The sequence below is a fragment of the Eulemur rufifrons genome, chromosome 4 (genome assembly GCF_041146395.1).
Source record: "Eulemur rufifrons isolate Redbay chromosome 4, OSU_ERuf_1, whole genome shotgun sequence".
Taxonomy (NCBI): domain Eukaryota; kingdom Metazoa; phylum Chordata; class Mammalia; order Primates; family Lemuridae; genus Eulemur; species Eulemur rufifrons.
Genome location: NC_090986.1, coordinates 11,663,385 through 11,684,840, shown reverse-complemented (window position 1 = coordinate 11,684,840; position 21,456 = coordinate 11,663,385). Strand labels below are relative to the sequence as shown.

Here is a 21,456-nt window from a genome sequence, read left to right as displayed (position 1 = left end):
TGCCAGGCTCCAGCGCCATTTTCTTCCACACTGGCTCCCTCGGGCTGAGGACTGGGAACTGCAGTTTGGGGAGGCTGCAGGGAAGAGTTTAATGTGCAAGCATGAACCTCTGGCCACGGGTCAGCCACAAGGGATCCTCCGCTAGAGAAGGAAAACTAAATCCCCTGAAAATCAGAATGACTGAAGAAACTCAATTCATGTAGTAACAAAGTTTAGGAAACTTAAGGAATCCTTGGACATGCTTTTCAGGATATATTTAAGCAATGTGATACTAGCTGATTCAACTGACCTTAAAAACTAGTTTTAAAACCCCTCTAGGTACATTTTTGAACCCAATTAGAATGTTAACTTCTTTTTAAAAATACTGAACACAGAATTTAAGGTTTATCAGCAATTAGAGAAAACAGCACAGATCATTTTTAAAGGACATTTAAACTATAAACATACAGGGGTAGACATGTATAGCTCATGTATGAGGGCATAATGAGGATAACACCACCATTCCATTAAATTAACTGGGCACTACATGAAACTGCACAGAGTATTTTTAAAAAGTGGATGCTCTTAAAGGACTTTAAAAACATACCAGAAAAAATACATTGAAACATGATACAAATAAATGACAAGCCTGATTACATTAAAAAACACACCACCTTGAAATCTATATGCATGCCTTCAGGTCAGGTCATGCTTATGATCTTTGCAACATCTTTCGAAAAATTTTGTCTGTAACTTATAAAAATCCTGACTTTGATAAACTGTTAAGTTCATACATTCATTTCTACAAAAAAGTCACATAATCACAAGAGTTTCTACAGTGACAAGGTTTAAACAGTTGTGAAGTAGATAATATTGACATTTTATCAATTCTAAAGGAAAAAGTTTCACTTGGATATATTTCAGTTAAATGAGGTAGGAAAGATAATGTTGACTCACATGAAATTTAAAGTCAACTAAAACCTCTAAATCTTTAAGTGACTAATACTCGGGTTCTTCCCATGCTATAGAGTTTTTTTTTTTTTTTTTTTAAAAACCAAAGGGTACAACCGTGTGTTTACCCTCAGTAAATCTTATCTGAGGTCATTTTTTTTTTTTACTTTATACTCCCATACTCCTATGTTTATCAAATATTTCTGCCAAGCTATCAATCTGTTTTCTGATTAAGATATCTAATGTACAGATATAATTTTTTTCCTAGATGAAAGGGAAGTTTTTCAAATTTAAGACTAGCTGAGACTTGTGCTTATATACAAACTCTAAAACTATCTTTAACAAAAAAGGTGAAAGAACACTTAAAACTAAAACAACTTACCTTGGAGACTTAAACCCTCAATATTAAACTGACACACCAGATCTCACTGTGGTAAGTGAGCACACATTACTATGTGGGGTATGAAGACCAGCTGAGGGCAGATCACAGTGCAAATGTAATAGCACAGAAAATATTCACCTTCCCAAATGTGAAAATATGTTTTACTGCCAGACCACTGGCAATTTTAATAAGCTCAGGAACATTCACAAGAAGCAAATAAAAAAAAAATCAGGCATAATGGCAGATTCTTTTAATAGTTACATTGCAAACAGATACAACAAATGAAAAAAAATCTTTCTAATTCACGGTAGGTAAACATGGGTGCTCAGAAGTTATATTCACATTTACATTTGGGCTGTCAACATTCCCCTCTTACGTACACCCCCCTTTGGTTAAGTGGCCCATCTTCACACAGTGGCAATGTAGGAAAAAACCTCCGTCACTGCACAAGAATCCACCAGGCACATTACCACTTCTTAAGTGAAGGTCTCATCTTGAAGGCACGTTCAGCCATAAAAAGAAAACTATTACAGAAAACAAGTGTTTTTTCCCACCACAAAGCGGTCTCACCTGCAGTTCTAGCTTTCTTTACTCCAAAGGATTCTGAGTCTTCCAAGCTTCTCTTTCGATTTGTTCCCACACTAATATGATTAGGAAATATACTCTGATGACCCCCATTCAAGGTGCCGTTATTATAGAAACGGTTCAGATGACAATTCTGGAGGTTCAAGAGAAACTGGGCACACTCCTGGAAACCCTGGGTTTGTGCAATGTCTGCTGCCGTCAGGCCACTGGCATTTCTCAGGCTGTGCGACACAAAAACACTGAATTACACACCACCCGCATGCCAGCCCAGTCTCTGCTCCTGCTGAACTGACTAGCTATCTGAAGGTGACACGAAAGAGTAAACAAAATTTACAGCAAATCTTCATTAAAGAAGTAGGTAATCAACCTAGCTCTGTAACTAACTTCTCTTACACACATTTGATTTCTAAGCAAGATTTGGGAAATAGTAATTAAAAAAAATCAATATACTAAACTTTAAAAAAAGGCATCTTCCTATTTAACTTCTCAAAATCATGTTTTTTGTTAGTCTGAAGAAATCTAACTTTATGCTAACTTCAGACTTTACCTGAAACTGAATTCTATATTATCTGCACTTAATTTTAATAACTCATTCCTTTAGCTTGAGTAAAATCATAACAAACAAACATGTACTGAAATTGTCCATGGCATTCATAACAACTGGCTTCCTAAAAATAAAATAATGGCTTACCAACAAGCCAGATTTTATGCTAACATGTGACACTATAAGTGGAAGTTTAGAAGGACATCCTGACATTAAAGTAACGTATCAGACTTGAGATCTGAAAAGCTGAGTGTTTTTGTGTGATTTTTTTGGCCTTGCTTAGGAAAACTTGCAGGAGTGTTACATTTTGGCACTCGAGAGCATTTAAGTGGATGTTTCCTTTGAACAGCCTATCAATAGTGTCCTCAAAACTCATCCCCTAGATTAAGAGTCCTAACAACCAACATCTTGTAATACTTGGCTAATCACTAAAAAGTAAAGGTCTGTGTCTTCTACAGTAGCTAAGACTCAGATTAAAGCAGGAAGTGATGGCAGAATATAAGTGAAAGATCTGAATAAAATATAAAAGAGTAAATTGAACTTATAAACCTTTAGAACACTGAATTAAAATTGAGGGATCAAAAGCAACTCCATGTTGAAGTTCCCCTGGAAGACAAGAATATACACTGCTCTGTGAATTAAACCTGTAAAAAAGCAAACATTCTGTTAGCTTCAGGTTGATAAACTGAAACTGGAGAAGTACTAAACAGCAAAGAAAACTCCCGTAACCTGTTCAGCAAGCTACACTAGATACATAGTAAAGATGTGATAAAATAAAAGCCTTATTTTGTGTCAATAACCAATCCAGAACCCCGATGCTTGTATTCCTTGGGGTTACACAAACACACATATGCACACAAAAACCCAGAACATGAGAACGAAACCTTGAGAATCAGGGACAAATAATGTTTCTTTTTTAGTTTATAACAGTAACAATAGCCTTTATTCATATTTCCAGGCATCCATAAGCTCCAATCTCAGAAATAAGACATCTCTGTGGACACTCACTAAACATGTCTCTACTTTTTAAAGTATGATATAAATGTATTATACATTTTGAAGAAAGATCCAAACCCAATTTGATCAGATAGAAAAGATGAAGACTTGAGAATCACAGAAATCAACAAAATGTTCTCAAAAATAGAAGGCAGCTATGTGCAGGTCTATTAGGGACTAAAACCGACATTAATTGCCCTAAGATTTCACAGCTGTGAATTCTGATGATTATACTAGTATTTCATAATATTTTTGATAAAGATTTAAATGAAAAGGAAATGCCAAAGTGTGGGTAGATTAAATTACATTAAATTATAATGTAAATTGTATGTGTATAAAAATCAACTACTGGCCGGGCACGGTGGCTCATGCCTGTAATCCTAGCACTCTGGGAGGCCGAGGTGGGCGGATCGTTGGAGCTCAGGAGTTCGAGACCAGCCTGAGCAAGAGCGAGACCCCATCTCTACTAAAAATAGAAAGAAATTATATGGACAGCTAAAAAATATATATATAGAAAAAATTAGCCGGGCATGGTGGTGCATGCCTGTAGTCCCAGCTACTCGGGAGGCTGAGACAGGAGGATCGCTTGAGCTCAGGAGTTTGAGGTTGCTGTGAGCTAGGCTGACGCCACGGCACTCACTCTAGCCTGGGCAACAGAGTGAGACTCTGTCTCAAAAAAAAAAAAAAAAAAAAAATCAACTACTGAAATTTAACATACACAAATATTAAATGTATAGCTTAACTGTATAGCTAGATGATTTTTTAAAATGGTATTTCATTTTCACAAGATATCAGAAGTGAAGAAGGCCTATAAAGGTCTACTCTTGTCAAGAATGTGAATAGAAAAATAAGTTGCCATATGAAAATTTAAAAACTCTTCAAAATTTGAAAAGATGAAGACTGAGAACATAAAGTTGATAAAGTGATCACTTCTATAGAAAAGGACAGACTTGGTCTCCAAAATCAAAGAACAGAGAAGCCTTTGCTTAGCATTACGACAAATAAAAGTACCAACTTAATAAAAAGCTGACAGTACACATTACTCTTCGGTGGATCAGAGAAAAAAGAACAGCAAATAGATTTTTTAAAAGGCATTTATTAATACAAACACAAATGCCAGTTCACTGAGGAAAATTAAGATGCTTAAGGGGTATGCCAACATCTAAAGTTGTTAAAAAGAACATCTAAAACACAACTCCTTTACTCCACATTCAGAAGCTGAACACTAGACTGAATTTGGGTGAGAAGAGCAAGTTTACTGTTTTTCCAAGGAACTATAACCTTAAGAAAAGGCAACAAAATGTCAATATGTGGAAATTACTGGATATTTTAAGTGTCTGGGGATATCTGCCTGCTTCTGGCTAATACTGGCAAGGTCTCCCACCTTGCTTCCTCCCCTACCAAAAGCAGTTACATACCTGCACGGCACTGTACTTGCACTAGAGCCAACCAAACTTCCATTTGGTTTTAGGTTATTAATTCTAAAATTTACTTTAAAAGAGTTCAAAAGAGGAATTATAGTCAATTCATGCTATGTGCTCCTATGTATGGACCAAACAAGCAGGAAAGAATAATCGCAAATCAAACGACTTCTACTGGCTTCTCACATAATTCTGGGGGAATGAAAGTTAGACATGACAGGGAGATCAAAAAAACTCTAGAAAATGTATTGGACAGATATCAAAATCTGTGAATACAGTAATTGCGAAAGAATTAGAGATTATAACTTTGCTCAACATTTACGTGGCACTATCTGTGCAGTACTATCAGAAATATGAACATATAGTATGTGTTCTTTCTCTGCTTCTAGTGAGCTATTTCCTCTTTGGTATCTCTGCTACCAGGGACTGGATGTATACAACATACAGTTTAACTGAATGGCATTTATATTCTCAAGCAGAAGAATCTGCTAATGCCTGACTCTGGTGCACAACAAAACCAGCCACCACTCCCTCTCCCGGTTTCCTACATTCATTACCTCCACTCTCTATCCCTGTTTGAAATACCCTAATTCTTCTCTGCTCTCATTAAACTTGCAAGTAGTAGCTCAACTGTGTAGTGCGCATAACAGAAACTGGCTGGAAATGATCATTAGTGATCACCTAATCCAAGGGCAAGCACTTTTTCTATAAAGGACTAGACAGTAAATATTTTAGCCTTTACAAGTCATATACCCTCAGTCCCAACTACTCAATTCTTTCGTTGTAGCCTGAAAGCAGCCTCAGACGGTTGAGTGTGGCTATTTATGGACATTGAAATTTGTATTTTATATAATCTTATGTGTTAGGAAACATTTTTTGTTCAGCTATTTTAAAACGTAAAAACCATTCTTAGCTTATAGATCATACAGAAACAGGCAGCAGGCCAGATCTGGTGAGTTAACGTTTAACCAAACAGATGATACTGATAACTATTCTTTTATTAATATTTTAATTGACACACAATTGTACATATTTATGGGGTACATTCAAAGTTTCAGTATAATGCACAGTGATCAAATCAGGGTAATTAGTATCCATCACCTCAAACATTTATCATTTGTTTGTGTTGGGACCTCTTATAGCCATTTAAAAATGTTATCGTTGACAAGTCACCCTAGAGTGCTTCAGAACACTAGAACTTACTCCTCCTACCTGGCTGTAATTGTGCATCCTTTAACCAATCCCACTCTGTGCTCTCTCACTTTTCCCAGCCACTTCTATAAAATCAATTTTTAGCTTCCACATATGAATGAAAACGTAGTATTTATCTTTCTGGGTCTGGTTTATTTCACGTAACATAATGTCTTCTAAGCTCATACATGTTGCCGTGAATGATAGAACTTTCTGTTTTAATGGCTAAATAGTACTCCATTGTATATATATATATCACATTTTCTTTATCCATTCATCTGCTGGTGGACATTTGGGTTATTCCAAATCTTAAGCTATTGTGACTAGTGCTCAATAAACACAGGGTGTAGATATCTTTTTGATATACTGGTTTTCTTTCTTTTGGATATATACCCAGTAGTGAGATAGCTGAATCACATGGTAGTTCTATTTTTAGTTTTTTTCAGGAACCCCCATGTTGTTCTCCATAGTGGCTGTACGAGTCTACATTCCCACTAACAGTGTGTATAAAAGTTCCTTCTTTGCATTCTATCAGCATTTGTTATTTTTTGTCTTTGATAACCATTCTAACTAAGGTGACGTGACATCTCATCGTGGTTTTGATTCTTTTCAGAATGAAGAAATCTTTCACCTTTTACTATTCCTCTACTCTTAATAATGGATTTTCTGAAAAATGTCTGTTAATCTCATGCACTATTAAATTCAAAAGATAACTTTTTAAAAGTTGCCAAATCTGTCACAAAATGTTAAATAGCAAGAAAAATATCTAAAGGTAAACTTTAGAAAGACATAAAACAAAAGACTTGAGAGACCACAGAGAGGTAAAACAAGCCTTTCTACTCCAAGTGAGTCTTTTCCATTGAACACTGTAAGTGCCTGACAATGCAATCAGACAAGCTGCTTCATTTGGACAAAGTAAGATCTTCAGAAGTCTGAGTTCTTCAAACTATTTTTTACAGTTTAACTTCAAATGTATTACAGACGCTGAAAATCACGAGGGTTTCCAAGTAAAAGATTAGAATTATTAAATTATATAGTTCTCAAAACGCTTTCATTTAACAAAAGATCAGGTCTTTAAATTTTATTTTCATATATGCTTTCCTATTAGTTAAGCAATATTTCAATTTTGATGTTTTAACAGTAATCCTGGCTAAAATGTATCAAATTTAAACTCCATTTAGTGTTCCAAGTTAAAGCACATACTAAATCTAAGCTATGCTGCTTTATTTTCCCAAAATTCAAGAGGTGTTGGGCACATAAATGAAACACTTGATTTATAGGTTCTATGTTAATTTCACATTTGAATCTAGCACTTTGTTCTGTCACAGTACTTCTTAATCCATCCTTCACCCTTCAATCCATAGATATTTACTGAGTGTATTATGTGGACAGGGGTGCTTGCTACCTGCTGGCCGTTCCTTCAACCTCAGCGAGGCATTAGTAAAGACCACGTTCATCTATCTGCACTGCAATATTTGCACACAGTACTTCAAAGGGAAATTTACAGTATCTGGAAGAAATTGTTTAAAAAGATTCTCATAAACTGTATTTTGAATGAAAATGGTGGTAGTTATGAAAGCACATTATTTTTAGACTGAATCTTTAAAACACACAGACTTCTGAATTTAGCACCTTGTTTGATGCACACAGACTGTGCCTGACCTAGAATGTGTCTTTGTCCAGTAAGGGGAGTGTGCTGTGAGGTCATTCTAAAGCTCCAGCCCACCCTCTCTAGTCTTCCCTAATGTCTATTGTAAAAATCTTTGGAAATGGGCAAAGATTTAAAAAAATTAGACAACTGGCAACTTATGTTCAAACTGGTTCTAGTTTGAAGTTTTAAACATTAATTTTCTTTAAAAGAAAGTTGGCATGACCAGATTTTTAGGCTGAGAAGCCAAATTCATTGCAATTTATTATGGAAACTACAGTGACTACATAAATCTATAAATTCTAGCTTCTGTAACATTCACCAAGACTTTGACAAGCAATCACTGAGGAGGCCACTCATTTCTCCTGATAGTTCCTAGTATTCTTTCAAAATTGTAATATAAAAACATGAGATGACACAGAATAATCTTTACTATGAACTAAATGTTCTGCCAAATAACTGGCAAAGCCAAATCAAACTAGTATTAACCTTATTAAAGTTAAGACAAATGCTTATATGCCCTATTTTCTGTAATATCCTATACAGCATATTAAAATTTTTCATATATAATAAGTACCTCCACAAAAAAACTTTAAAAATCCAACTCCTTTCTGCCACCAGCCACTGCTGCTGGCCAGTGTTCTATCTAGTTTCCACTTATAGTGCCACAATCCTAGATTAAAGAAGCCATTCTGATAAGGACAGTTTTTGTTGGGTTTTTTTTTTTTTTTAATTTTGAAAAACCACAGATCAGGAAATACCTGAAATTCAATTTTAGAATCCAAGTTGTCACCATCATCTTCAGGATGTTTTCTTATTGTTAATGCCATGTGACAATAAAGGATAACCACAATTTTTATATAAATAATATTTCTGTTAAAATTCTGATCTCAACTTAGCTATTGTTAGTTTACAAATAAAAAGGTAGATATCATAAATTAGGGTAAGCAAAGCATGCAAATCTAAAGAATCTATATCTGAATTCCTAGATTAGCATTAAAACCAATCACCGCAACAAATACCTCAACAGTATGCCTTGTGTGCAGAAAGGAAGCGATACTGAACATTCAATGCCACAACTGTAAGGTTTTCGGAGAAGCACCTGTGGCAGTTTCAGCAGTTTCTATATGGAATGCTCCCCCTTTCTAGGATTACTTGAAAAAATCAAGTCAATTCGAATTACGTAGCTGTAAAACATTGACATGTGTAGTTTTTACAGATTCAGAATCTTCTGTGTGATTTAAAACGGGCAATGGTTCATAAAACAGGAAACTTAAATAATAAGGGATCACATATTTGCAGGCAACATTGGATTAAAGATACAAACACACAATGAGGTGCAGAAGCACATTTACTGAGCTTAAGCCACTGTCGTGTGACCACCTCAACCATGAGCGACTGCTCTAAAACACTGCCTTTTAAATTACCTTCAGTAATTTTTTAGCATGAAGCCAATTTAAATATGTCAATATTTCAACAAAAGTTTAACAGTATGGACTAAAAACCATCAACTCACGATTCTGGTTACTTTAAAATTTGGTATGCTGTATCTCAAATACATTAGTAACTATTCCTAGATGGAAATAAGCAAATACATGGAATCATTAAAAAAAGAAACATTACTAAATGTCCATTTGTACAGACAAAACATTAGCAAACATCTAAAATTTCTTCAGTAAAAGAAATTTTAACCCTTTGGTATCCAAACTCTTATATAATTATGAAGACTTTCTTAAATATATTCTTCAGTTAACAATAGGAAGAAACTTTTCTTTTAAAAGTTTCTACCTGAATAAATTTGGTGCCAAGTTTTCATTTCAAGTTCAATACTACTGAGGATAGTTTTACACTGTAACTGAACCATGACTATGTTTGCATACATTAAAATACAAGAGCATCATTCAAGGAGTTGGATGTAATATTTAACATGCTCACTATAATTTAGTAAGGATTTGGATTTAGAAATCATTGGTTTTACTTGAATGCACTATAAAAGCAGTGGTTACACTAATATCAAAGCCTATACAACATATGAGCTGTTATGAAATATAATCAGAATTTTAAACTTAAATTTGTCCAACAACTCTGGAATACCGTCAGTCCACCATCTGCTCCTGTCTGGCAGGCAAACTTTGATAGCTATCTTAGGAAATGATTCCTCCATTCTGAAACACTTTAAGAAGAACAACCAGGAAGCAGCAAGATCAGAGAAGTTTGCTACAGTGATGATTAGATAAAAGAGGCAAATACCAGGACATAAGGATGCCTAGAATTCGGAGACTCTAAAATCAGAAAATACTAATTCAGAGTCTTAATTCTGATAAATTTCATAACTAGACTATTATTCTGAAGGGCAAGTAAGTGAACAAATGAAGACATAAATTTCAAAAATGAGTGGCTAATAAAGTAAATCTGGGTTACATCTGCCAAGAGCCAAAAGTTGCAAATGAATTTCTGACCCTAATATTAAATATGCTCATCATCTGTATTTGCCATAATGAAAATCTGGCTTCTAGAAAGAGATCTATGGTAAGCAAATAAAGGCGGATCACAAATGCCACCAATTATATTAATAAACCAAACTAAATTGGTTTAGTTTGGCTTAAGAATTTCTAAAAGTTCAGCAGCATTCTTTATAACAATAAGTCTATTAACATCGCATTCTAAGCTTTTGTTATTATAGCCAACTGTGTCTGTTTTCTAAACTAGGCAAGAAAGACTTTTCTAGAGTGAGTCACTGAACTTGCTTATATAAGGCTATAGATGCTTCTCCAGCTAACTAATGATAGTTAAGTTTCTCTTGGGATCAAAATAATTAAGTTAAAATATATTACTATGTAGCCCACTGGAATATCTAGTTACCAAAGAATAAATGGCTGCTAAAGAAATCCTCTCCTACAGAAGAGTTATGAGACTTTGCCATTCAATACTAATATCTACATCTGTGTTCATCTGTGTATGCGGTATTAAGATGGACTAGCAAATTTGCCTGATATGCAAGTACTTCTGGTTTCACTCTAAATCCAGCTAAGTCCCTTTATTTCTATTCAGTGGCATAAAGCTATTTTAAAATCTCGTTGATATGGTAACATTCTCCACTTTATCTCTCAAGAAAATAAAGATAAAGAAGTAGGCAAAATTAACCGGTACCAAGTTATTAAAAGTAAAGCTAATCCAAGGCTCAAAATCTGCTATTTACAATGTTAGTAGTAAAAAGCTCTAAGTATCAGCAGATAGTCAGCAAGTTTTAAAGTCTTTTCCCAAAATCACATGAAGACTTAACAATATGCTGTCACTTATTCCATGATCCAAAGGAAAAATGAGGTGATGACTTTTTCATGTTAGTATATGCCCTTCTTCCCATCAAAACCCTGAGGGGGAAGCAAGCAGTGTTCAAATACTGGCCGTGATGCAAAAACTTAACTAAACCACCAAAGCAAGATGAAAGGTGAAGACAACTTAACACACTTACTGAAAACTCCAGGCTTAGACACAGAAGTTTAGATCCTTTAAAGTACACAAACATTTAGTCTGGTCACAGACCTGACATTTAATCCTGTGTATTTTAATTTTTAGAAGTAAATAATGGCAAATAATGACCATCCTATAAGCCAGAAATAGAACTTCACATAGAAAAGAAAACTTGGCACCAAAACTCAAAATTTAAAATAAGAAAAGAAAAAGAAAGTCCATTAACATACTCACGTGTGGTGCTAGAAAATTTAATACGATGCACAGCAGCTGAAATGCGTTATCTTACAGATGCAACCTACATTAACAAGTAAGTTATGTAACAAACCGTTCTAGCCACAGATAATTAAGTGTACTTGCCCTCCTCATCTACCTGATGTCCAAAAAAGCACAATTTAAGACTTTGGCCACTTTATGTCACAGAGATATAAAAAGCAAAGCAGGAACTAAGAGCAAAATTATTAATTAAAAAATACTGACATAAGGTAGCTTTTACTCTATTCACAGGAAAATGAAAAATTTATATTTTCTCCTGAATATTATAGCATGTAATATGAAGAATTCAGCCCATTCTGAACAGGGAAAAATACATAACTTTAAATAAACTGATCTTTTAAAAAAAAAAAAAAGGAGGGGGGTGTATTCTTTGCTAGGACTACACTTTACCGTATGAGTAGCATTATAGAGAACAAATAAAAAAAGACCTAAATACCATTATTTGGGGGATTCAAACTGCTATATGTTGGTAGACTACATGGGTAAATTATAAAATGTGCAGAACAGGTATCAAGAAGCAATTTACAACTTAAATTATGGCAAAACTGACATTTTATCTGTATGCTAAAACTAAGTAACCACAGATGCAATAGCGATAAATTACAATGACTTGTGCTTTATCCCCAGGCCAAAGACTTATAATTTTAAGAATTGCTTTTGGCTAGGTAGCTCAGGTTAAATATCTCTTCTAAAAAAATCTGAAAGCTCAGTCCAGGGAAGTCACCATAATGCAGGGTCTTGAGGGGTGGCTCTTATACTGAGAAGGAAAAACAGACTGGCACCTGAGGCCATCTCAGCCACACCTGGTAGAAAAGAGACACTTGAGGGCCCTGTAACCAAGGACAGAATTGTAAATAAAAATTCTCATTTTTAAAAAGACACCTACTAAAAAAGGACATTGTGATAGATATTTATTGGCTCAAAGGATTAAGCTATCCATTAAAATGAATGAAACTAACATCTTTGTAATGAAATGCTCAGGACCAATTAGAGTATTTAGAAAAATAAGTCGTTAAAAAATCAACTTCTAATTATTTCAATAAATGACAATTAAGCAATTTAATCAATTATGTTATATGACTCTGTATTTTATAATCAAAGCTTCTGTTATTAAAGATTTGCTTTTAATCTAAATATAGCTAAGAAAAATGCCTATGTAACTTTGCTTTAAAGCAACCCATTGAGAATTCTCTTAATATTCTCATAATATGTAATATGTGTTCATATTAACAGTTCTTTTTACATTACCTTACGTCATAGCTACATATGAAGTCACCAGGGTCCCTGTAATGTAGCAGCAGATAAAGGCCATATATATAATACTAGGTCACTATATAATTAAAGGATCCAAGCCCAATCTAATGATTGATCTTGACAATAAACTTAATGAAACAGAAGCTAAGATACTAAGAGACTAATGACAGCCTCTGGTACTTAGACATGCCTTGCATTAACCTCTATGGTTTTGCTGTCCAGGATCTATTTTCAATATTTATTATAATACAGAGTCAAAGCAATGAAATGGAAACCAAAGGGTTAAACTAAGTTAGTTTTGTGGGTTTTACTTCTCCCAAAGTCTAAATTTTCACATTTCCAATTAGAATAATGTGATTTATAATTAATCATTATGAATCATTCATAACACTTAAGGTAAAACAAAAAAGCTGGTATTATCAGTTATTTTGGTTATTACAGCTCTATAGCTTACACTCAACATTTAAGGGTGAAAACCGCATCCATTTTGTTAATGCTGTGAACTGCAGAAGAAAAATTTTTATAAAATAAATTTTTAAGAGAAAGTTAAAACACATGAATTTAACACCTAAAATAAACGTATGCCATGGCTAGCTAATGACTGCATACAAGATCACATTTCTAAATTAAAAGACTTAACAAGATTGTTCTATCAAATTATAATCTAGTTGATGTAAACTGGGCTAAAACAAAGACATTCTAGAACAACGCATCAGTATCAGAAACTCACAGCAAGTTTGAAGTCTTTAATGTACATAGTCCTATCTTCCTAGGAGCTATAAATCATTAAGTCATAATAGGCTTTAAAACATCATGTTCTCACATCTGCTAAGATGAGGAAATCAAAAGTAGAAAAGCTAACTGTCTTCAAGAATTTTTTGAGCCAAAGAGGCCTGAAAAGATATTTTAATCCAAGCCAAGCTTCTTGCTTTGAAATTAAAACTTGGCAAAGAAAAGTCTAAAGACTCGCCCATGGTGACACAACTAGTTAGTGGCAGAGTCAATGATGCCAAGTTCCAAATCTAATTAGTTAACTGTTTTTTCCATCCAAATACTCTCTCTCATGACAAGAATTTAGAGGCTGCTGTGAAATTAAGCCCCTTCTGCTAGTGGTCAACTTACGCCACACGACTGTCCTCACTAACACCAACTAGTCTAAAAGGCAATTTTATATTACTAATTTTAAAAACAAAGTTTTAGGACTTTTGCTTGCTCTAAGTACTGCCTTTAAACACAACATCCTTGACTATATCTTTACTTGGGAAGAATAAACGAAGACACTTACTCGATGTAAGCCCCATTCGCCACAAGGGCACTGACGCATTCCAGGCTCCCAGAGCGAGCCGCCTTGTGAATGGGAGTTTCACCCTCACAATCCTGAAACGACAAAAAGCAACACACACACCCTCAGACCTAACAAAACTTCTGCCATTTTAAAGTAAAATAATTAGCATTTAAGCCAAAGATGATCTCATCCATCTTTGAAATAAAACACTGTGGTAAGCAGGATTTGAAGCAGAGCACAGAAATCTCCACGTGGAGAGAGGATAAAGCCAGCCAGGGAATGTTTAGCTAAGGCCAATGACCAAGCACCTCGGGGCCCCTCCAGCAGCGAGGGTGTGAATGCTCTCAATGGTGACTCACAAACCATTTTATGGTAGATCTTAGCACAAATGTGTTGTACATTAACTCAAAATAATTGTAACAAATTAAAAAAAAAAAAGACACCTCACGTTAAAATAGTGATCGAGGCCAAGAGATAGCAGCACATAACAGCCACGGGATGGCCTGATCCACCCACGTTCCTCTGTGCCTACCACAACGCTAACCTGAGTCAATGGCACCAATGTCTTGCCTGAATTTTCTATTTTGAACTGGAATTGGGAACACATTTTAGACAAGATGGTTTGGCAAAGAGAAGGGAGAACAACACAAAGGTCAAACACAGCAAGCTCTGCACAAGAATTGGATTTATGCTTTAGAACTCCACGATGGCGGTGGCAGGAAAGACGTAACACAGGCAGAAGGAAGTGAGCAGACCCAGGGAAACTACTGGGGCAACTAAAGTCATCTAAAAAAAGCTTACACTGTCAGGTAAGTAAGAGACACACAGCAAATGTAATCAAAGGTACAAGCCATCAAAAGAAAATGATTTCTGTCAGAAAAATTAAGAATTTGTGGCTGGGAGTTCTGAGGGCTCAGCAGCAATCACACTTCAAAGCCCTGCAAGCTGGACTTGGCAGCAGGCGACCACCACATAATTAAGGGATAAAGATAAAAAGCAGGAGTGGGACAAATGGGGCTGGTGTGTGACACCAGAAAACAGTTCACTCAACATTCAATAAATATCTGGGCTCCTTCACCAATGCATTAACTCACTGGAGTTTTAAAGCTGGGGTGGGGGGCCACGCAAAGCTAAAACAAACAGTGGTAGATTCATTTACAGAAAAACAGAGTAGAAAAAGCTCCACTGCTTAGCAGAGGGAAAAGTTTGTCCATTTATTTAAACAGGGGTCTACACAGCTCTAAACAGAATACAAACAAAGATCTAAACAGAAAAATCTCATTTTTGAAGAAAGAGAAACACAGAAAACCATGCGGCTATACAGGAAACTATTTAGTGAACTCAGATTTTTAAAAAAGCAAAAACCTAGCCCTATCCTCCCAAAAATGAGAGGACAAAGAAGCAGTACAAAATAAGGACAAATAAAAATTACACTGATATTGCCAGGAAAACTAAACTGAGATTCAGATGAGGTTTTTGCAACACCCCCCACCAAAAAAGTTTTTTTAAAAGCTATCCTCAGAATAAGCTGAAATAAAGAAAGGGTTTGTTACCTTGGGATAGTTAACAGATAACAAAGAAAAATCAAAACTACCCAGCTCCTGTTTAGTGTTATACAAGGAGAACAATGTTTAAGGGCAGAACACACGAGACACCAGGAATGCATGCACACAGAGCAAAGACCATGTGAGGACACAATGAGGCGGCAGCCAACTACAAGCTTAGGAGAGATGCCTCAGAAGAATCAAACCTGCTGACACCTGGATCTTGAACTTTTAGCCTCCAGAATGGTGAGAAAATACATTTCCGTTGTTAAAAAAAAAAAAAGGGGGGGGGGGCGGGGGCAGAACACACCCTGTTTAAAGAAATTTGCCACCAAAAGCTTCCAAGAGTAACAGTCATGTGAAGGGTACCCAAGTCTCCAGCTCAAACCAGTCACCTCTAAACTATGGCAAACTCTGGTTGATAAAGGGATCGAGAGTGGTGCTAGAAATCTGAAAACAGGCCAGGCACCTTCATTTTTAATACAAGTGCCTAGCCTGTCTAATCTAGATACTACAAACTAAAGGCAACATCAAATGCCAGCTAAATTCTAGAAGGGGTATTAAAGAGAAGGCTTGCAAATACTTACCTAGGCTAGTCAATACAGACTCTAAAAACAAATCACATGAAAGTTGACTTCACTTCCTCCTGGGGAAACCCAGACACTGAGGCTGCAGAAAGCACATCTGCATTTCAGTAACCGCCTAGTCTGCATTTCAGTAACCGCCTAGGCTCGACTAAGAGATGGCCAGTCTGCAGTATTCACCTTGAGGAAAATGAACTTAGAACTGTTAGCAGCTAACATGCCAAAAGATTAACAGACTAGAAGATGAGCTTGCTATGTCAGGTTCAAAAAAATTAAATGTACACAAGCAATGAAGAATGAGAAAGAACTGGATCTGGCTTTGTAAGAGTTTATATAGAGAAATGACAAAAACTGATTACCTCAAGATGAGTCAATAGTGTGCTGGGCCAACTAACAAAAGGGCCATGGTGACTTCAACGGTCACAGGGTGCCCATCACAAGAGAGGTCTGGGGACTGCTCCAAAGCAGACTCTCTATGGATGCTTCTACACCCAGATGCCTGTCTTGTGCAACCAAGTCCCTAATAATCTGAACACTTGTGTGTACGTGTGTTTCATTTAGGTGAAAAGATACTGAAAACACACCATGAAAAAAGTGGCACAATTATGTTCATGTTTGTATACTTAATCTTAAATCCCAAGTCTGTGCACCACTTACTCTCCCCACTTAGTAAATAACCCTTAGCTACTTATCTGCATCCAGTCATCATCCCTAACTTGTATCTGAAGCAACTTTAACTTACTTCAGAGCTGACTTAATAGCCCTGTTTTTGCTAGCATGAATGTGTTTTTTAAATAATTATCTGTGGTAATGAAGCTACGGCAGCTGTGAGCAGGGAACCAGGAAACTTGGACTCCAGGCCTGGCTCCTTTAATTATCAGCCATAACCCTGGGCAAATCACCCTGGACACAGTTGATTACCTTGAGTCACATAATGGTCACCTATAAAGCACTCTATAAACAGAAAGCATTGCTATAGAAAGGGCCTATTGCCCACAATTAATCGAAGAAACAAATTCCAGTTTGCCCTCAGGTAAAGATATCAAACTCTAATTAAGGTCTCAATTTAAAACAGTACCATGTGCATAACTATAACTAGAAAAAGAAAAAAACAAAAGCAAACAGTCAATCACCTGTTTGTTAATGTTGGCTCCAGCTTGAATCAGCCAGACTAGGCACTGAGGATGTCCTCCAAAAGCAGCAATATGGGCTGGTGTCTGGGAGTACCGCGTGGTGGAGACATTGAGTGTGGCTCCAGCTCTCACCAACTGTATTAAACACTCCAACTTCAAAAATAGGAGGGGGATGAAAACATGCAGACATGTCAGTTTACTATTAAACATTATACAAACAGCCTAAATTTTATAATAGTGATAAATGGTATTTTTGTTATTAATTTTTTTCGTTTAAGAGAACAAATTAAGTCCTTCCTTCCCCAAACCATGCAAATTTTAAAAGGCATTTAAAAGAACATTTCTCCTTGTCCTTATAAAAAAGTTGGAGCATAGGAACAGAAAGAAATGCAAAAAGACTAACACCATACGGATTTAAATATTTTGGTTTCCCTACAATGAATAAACCCCCAATAAGAAAATATTAAAGTGCATTATTCAAAGCCTTCTACCAAAACTGGGTTTTCTGCACATACTATTCAACACAAAGAAAACGCTAAAGTAACTCATAGGTTACAAAACTTTCTGTAGCCACATTAAACTATAGTTAAAGACTGTTTTCTATACTGTGCACAACTGCACACTTTTATACAAGCCAGCACTGAATATTCATCCATTATCCAATACTCAGTTGAGGCCCCTTCTCCATATTATTTTCTTAGTCTTCTAAAACTGTATAGAAAAAAAAGCTATGCAAAAAAAGGCCTACAGCACAGCTGAGCTCTGCACCTTGCAGGCGACTAACAAGAAGACTGGCAAGACAAGATTTTGTAGCCAGGTATCAATACTATGCTGCCTCTGGCTAACAGAATTCATCACGTTCAACAGTGCCAGCGTCTACCATTTTGTCAAGCAATTGCTCAGCTCCACGTGTACTGATCCTGGCCTGCCTGTTTCCCCTCCTGGATCACAAAGCAGCTAGTGAAAAAGCATGAACTGTAAGCAATTCTCTTTCAAGAGGAGAGACCTCACATGAGAAAAGATATCTGACACTCCCATCCTTATCCATCTCTTTAGTAATTTAAGCTTTTCCTTGCAAAGAATAGGTCACTTCAATAAACACTTTTGTGAGATGAACTCACAGTTGGGACTACACAAATTTCAAACATGGTCTGTCTTCAACAAATTTGAACCTAGGAGTGAAGGCTGATGAGACAACTTTTGTGTATTTTGATTTACTGCCTTTATTAACTTACTGAGTGAAAAATGAACAGATTTTAAACTCAATAAAAATGAAACAAAGATGAAAATCACTGTGTGCCAAAGTGGTTAATCTTTAACATCAACTGAGAGCTCACCAGACTTAAATCTGTCTTACACATTGGTTTAATTTAGGAAACTGGTTTTGGAATTCTGAAAAGATACTGTCCAAGAGTGTATTTTACAACAGCAAGGTGTAATTAGAGGTTTTAAATAATGTTTAGTCCTCTGGGAACAAATAAGCCTCACAAACCCTTAGGTAACTTGTGCACCATTGGCACATTTCTCAGAACACAAGCCTGAACCTATATACAAAGAGGATAACTGCTGGCAAGGTGGGGCGAAAGCCTGGTCTGGAAAGCTGTACCCCTGAGTAATGGCCTAATTTCTGCTCTGCCAGCTTTTTCTCACAGATGGGCATGGACAGGAGAGACAGGGGTTTCTAAGACCCCTTCTGTAGCTGAGACTATACAGGCCTAATGATTAAAGACAGCTGAAAACAATAAAGGAATTGCCTCTAGTTTTTTACATTTGGTCTCCACGGCAAATCTACTACTCAAGTTCCTCAGAGATAGACTTTTTAAAAGTCATTTTAGTTGGTTTCTCTAACAAAATTCTGGTAAAATACACGTAACACAAAATTTACCATTTTAAAGTAGTTATGGCAATTTTTATCCTCAGAGATAATTGGAAGCATCCTTGGGTTGGTAAGTATTTTAAGTGACCCTTTGTAATGAGGCTTTAAGCAGTCTACAGATTGCACACTGATCATCGTGAGATACTGTGTTATCCTCGACCAGGGTAGAGAGAGGAAACCAACCATGGAGGGATTCTGCTCAAAAAATAAAAGCAGTCCTTGATTGTGAGAAGACTGTTTTCTCCCCCAAAACACAGGGACAGAAAGATGTTGAGGACCAATGCTTTCAGTTTCCTAAGGCTTAACGTAAAAATAAACCAGAGCAAGAGACACTCTGGAGGGAGAGAATCCTCAGATTACTGAGTGCCTTGGGAAATCTATTCAAGGCTAGAGGCAGAAAGGCAAGAAAGAGAGTGCTATAACTTTTGTTTGTTACAAAACTGATTTCCCATGGGCGCTTGTTTTCTGCGGCTGGTACTGGAATAGCACAACTTTAGACAGAGCTGGGGGATCCAACAGCCCTTGAGGGTTGATTAACTTGTTTGCCCCACCCCCACTGTCAAAACTCCATTTCTTAAGTCTCTGACTTTTCCATTTTACAAGGAGAATCAGGAACTGTTTCCCAAAAGATACAAGTGTACAGTGATGTAGCACTGGGGACAGCAAGGCACCTGAAGCTGCTTCAGCTGGTACAAGAATCTCCCATATATTTCAGCAAAAACATTTCTTTATTTCAACCTAACCTCATTTATGAGGGAAAACATTTATAAATGTTCCTGAATTTGGGAAAATTAAAAAAGGTTATTCATTTTTGAAATGCATGGTAAACTCAGTTTAAGACAACTGAGCAAATACCCCAATCGACTTCACAGATGAGGAAACTAGTTATCTAACCTTTTTGAAACTTAAAATAACACTATTTCCTCCAAATCTTTCAATTCAAAAAGCTGAAGGGAAATGTAAAGGCGCCAGAGGAATACGATGCTGCTTAATTTTTTTTGGTGACAGGGTCTCGCTGTCTCCCAGGCTGGAGTGCAGTGACATCATCATAGCTCACCGCAGCCTCCAACTCCGGGGCTCAAACGACCCTCCAGCCTCAGCCTCCCGAATAGCTCGGCCTACAGGCACAAGCCACCGCGCCCGGCTAACTTCTTTTTTGTAGAGACGGGGTCTTGCTGTGTTGCCCAGGCTGGCCTCAAGCGATCCTCCCACCTCGGCCTCCCAAAGTGGGATTACAGGCAAGAGCCCGAGCACCCGGCCAATGCTACTTCATCTAGCCACTTTCACAGTAATTCAGAGCCAACACAGATACAACTACTGATTTTACTACACCTGCGGAAGCTAAAAATTTTAAAAACAAATATGTGACTTTCTACGCCCTAAAAACATGGAACAGCGTCAGCATTCCACTTACACGACCACCTGGGGACTTCCCAATCTAATCAGGTCAGTTAGTCCACAACTGAAATCACCTCAAATACCACCTGCTGCTAAAAGCGAAGCTGCCACAAGGCAGAAGCGGAAAGGACAGTCGCCCGCGGCCCGGCTCACCCTTCGAGCCGCCCAGGGGGAAGGGGTAGCGGGAAGCCTCCGGGACACCTGGCTCTCTCGAGGGCTCAGCGCCTCCCCCAAGACTCCTGCCCAGGCCCGCGCCGCGCCCCACGGCCCTGCCCGAGCCCTCGCGCCAGGCAGGCGCCAGCCAGCCGGCCGGACTGCAGGGCCGAGTCTCCCGGGGCCCACCCCGCCGGAAACCTCCACAGCCCGGCAGTCATCGCACATGCGCCCTGGGCTCCGCCGGCCGCCCACCCCGCTTCCGTCCCGCGTTCCCGGCACGCCACGCGCCCACCCTATGCCAGGACCAGGACCAAGCGCCGCCGCACATGCGCCCTAGGCCTCTCCGGCGCAGGTGGCGCCGACCCTGCTTCCGTCCCGCGCTCCCGGCACGCCCCGCGCCCCCTAGCCCCCGCCTCCCCGACCCCCAACTGCAAAGCCGCGGAAAATGGCGCCTTAAAGCGCCGGCGCCCACCTTGCCGAAGTGCGCGGCCCAGTGCACGGGCGTCCAGCCATAGAAGGAGTCCTCGGCGGCCAGATGGGCGTGCGGCGTCTGCTGCAGCAGCGAGCAGAGGGTGACCAGATCCCCGTCGCGGCAGGCGCGGTGCAGCGGGAAGCGGAGCGAAAGCAGCTCCTCGCTGGAGAAGCCCGCCTCCACGCCCGCGCCCGCTCCCGCCGCCGACATGGTCCGTCACCGGAGAGCGCGAGGCTAGCGAGCCGAGAGAACGCGCGGGTGAGGAGCTGAGAGGCCGCAGCCACCCGAACACAAAGAAGCGAGAGCTGCA

At 38.0% G+C, this 21,456-nt stretch overlaps 2 protein-coding genes across 2 annotated transcripts in view; both read right to left on the bottom strand.

The window, feature by feature from the left end:
• LOC138382939 (ankyrin repeat domain-containing protein 10-like) overlaps positions 1–8,806 on the bottom strand; it is a 21,257-nt gene extending 12,451 nt beyond the window's left edge. Inside the window, exons 1-2 of the mRNA XM_069467572.1 lie at positions 8,720–8,806; positions 1,883–2,118 (exon numbers count right to left, since the gene is read on the bottom strand). The gene's annotated coding sequence lies outside the window, so the exon portion shown is untranslated. The remainder of the gene's footprint in view (positions 1–1,882; positions 2,119–8,719) is intronic.
• Positions 2,983–21,456, bottom strand: LOC138382938 (ankyrin repeat domain-containing protein 10-like). The gene is made up of 4 exons (XM_069467571.1): positions 21,147–21,456; positions 17,245–17,397; positions 13,984–14,075; positions 2,983–3,085 (listed from the first exon to the last, which is right to left on the bottom strand). Exons 1-4 carry the CDS (start codon positions 21,354–21,356, stop codon positions 2,983–2,985), a joined length of 558 nt encoding a protein of 185 aa, XP_069323672.1. The 5' UTR covers positions 21,357–21,456.

Bases quoted from the DNA above. Each gene is read 5' to 3' on its own strand.
- LOC138382938 (XM_069467571.1), bottom strand. From the start codon at position 21,356: ATGTCGGCGGCGGGAGCGGGCGCGGGCGTGGAGGCGGGCTTCTCCAGC. The intron at 17,398-21,146 runs GTGGGCGCCGGC...CTATTTTTGAAG, and splicing joins GGGCCGCGCACTTCGGCAAG to TTGGAGTGTTTAATACAGTT. The intron at 14,076-17,244 runs GTGATTGACTGT...TTGTCGTTTCAG, and splicing joins GAGCCAACATTAACAAACAG to GATTGTGAGGGTGAAACTCC.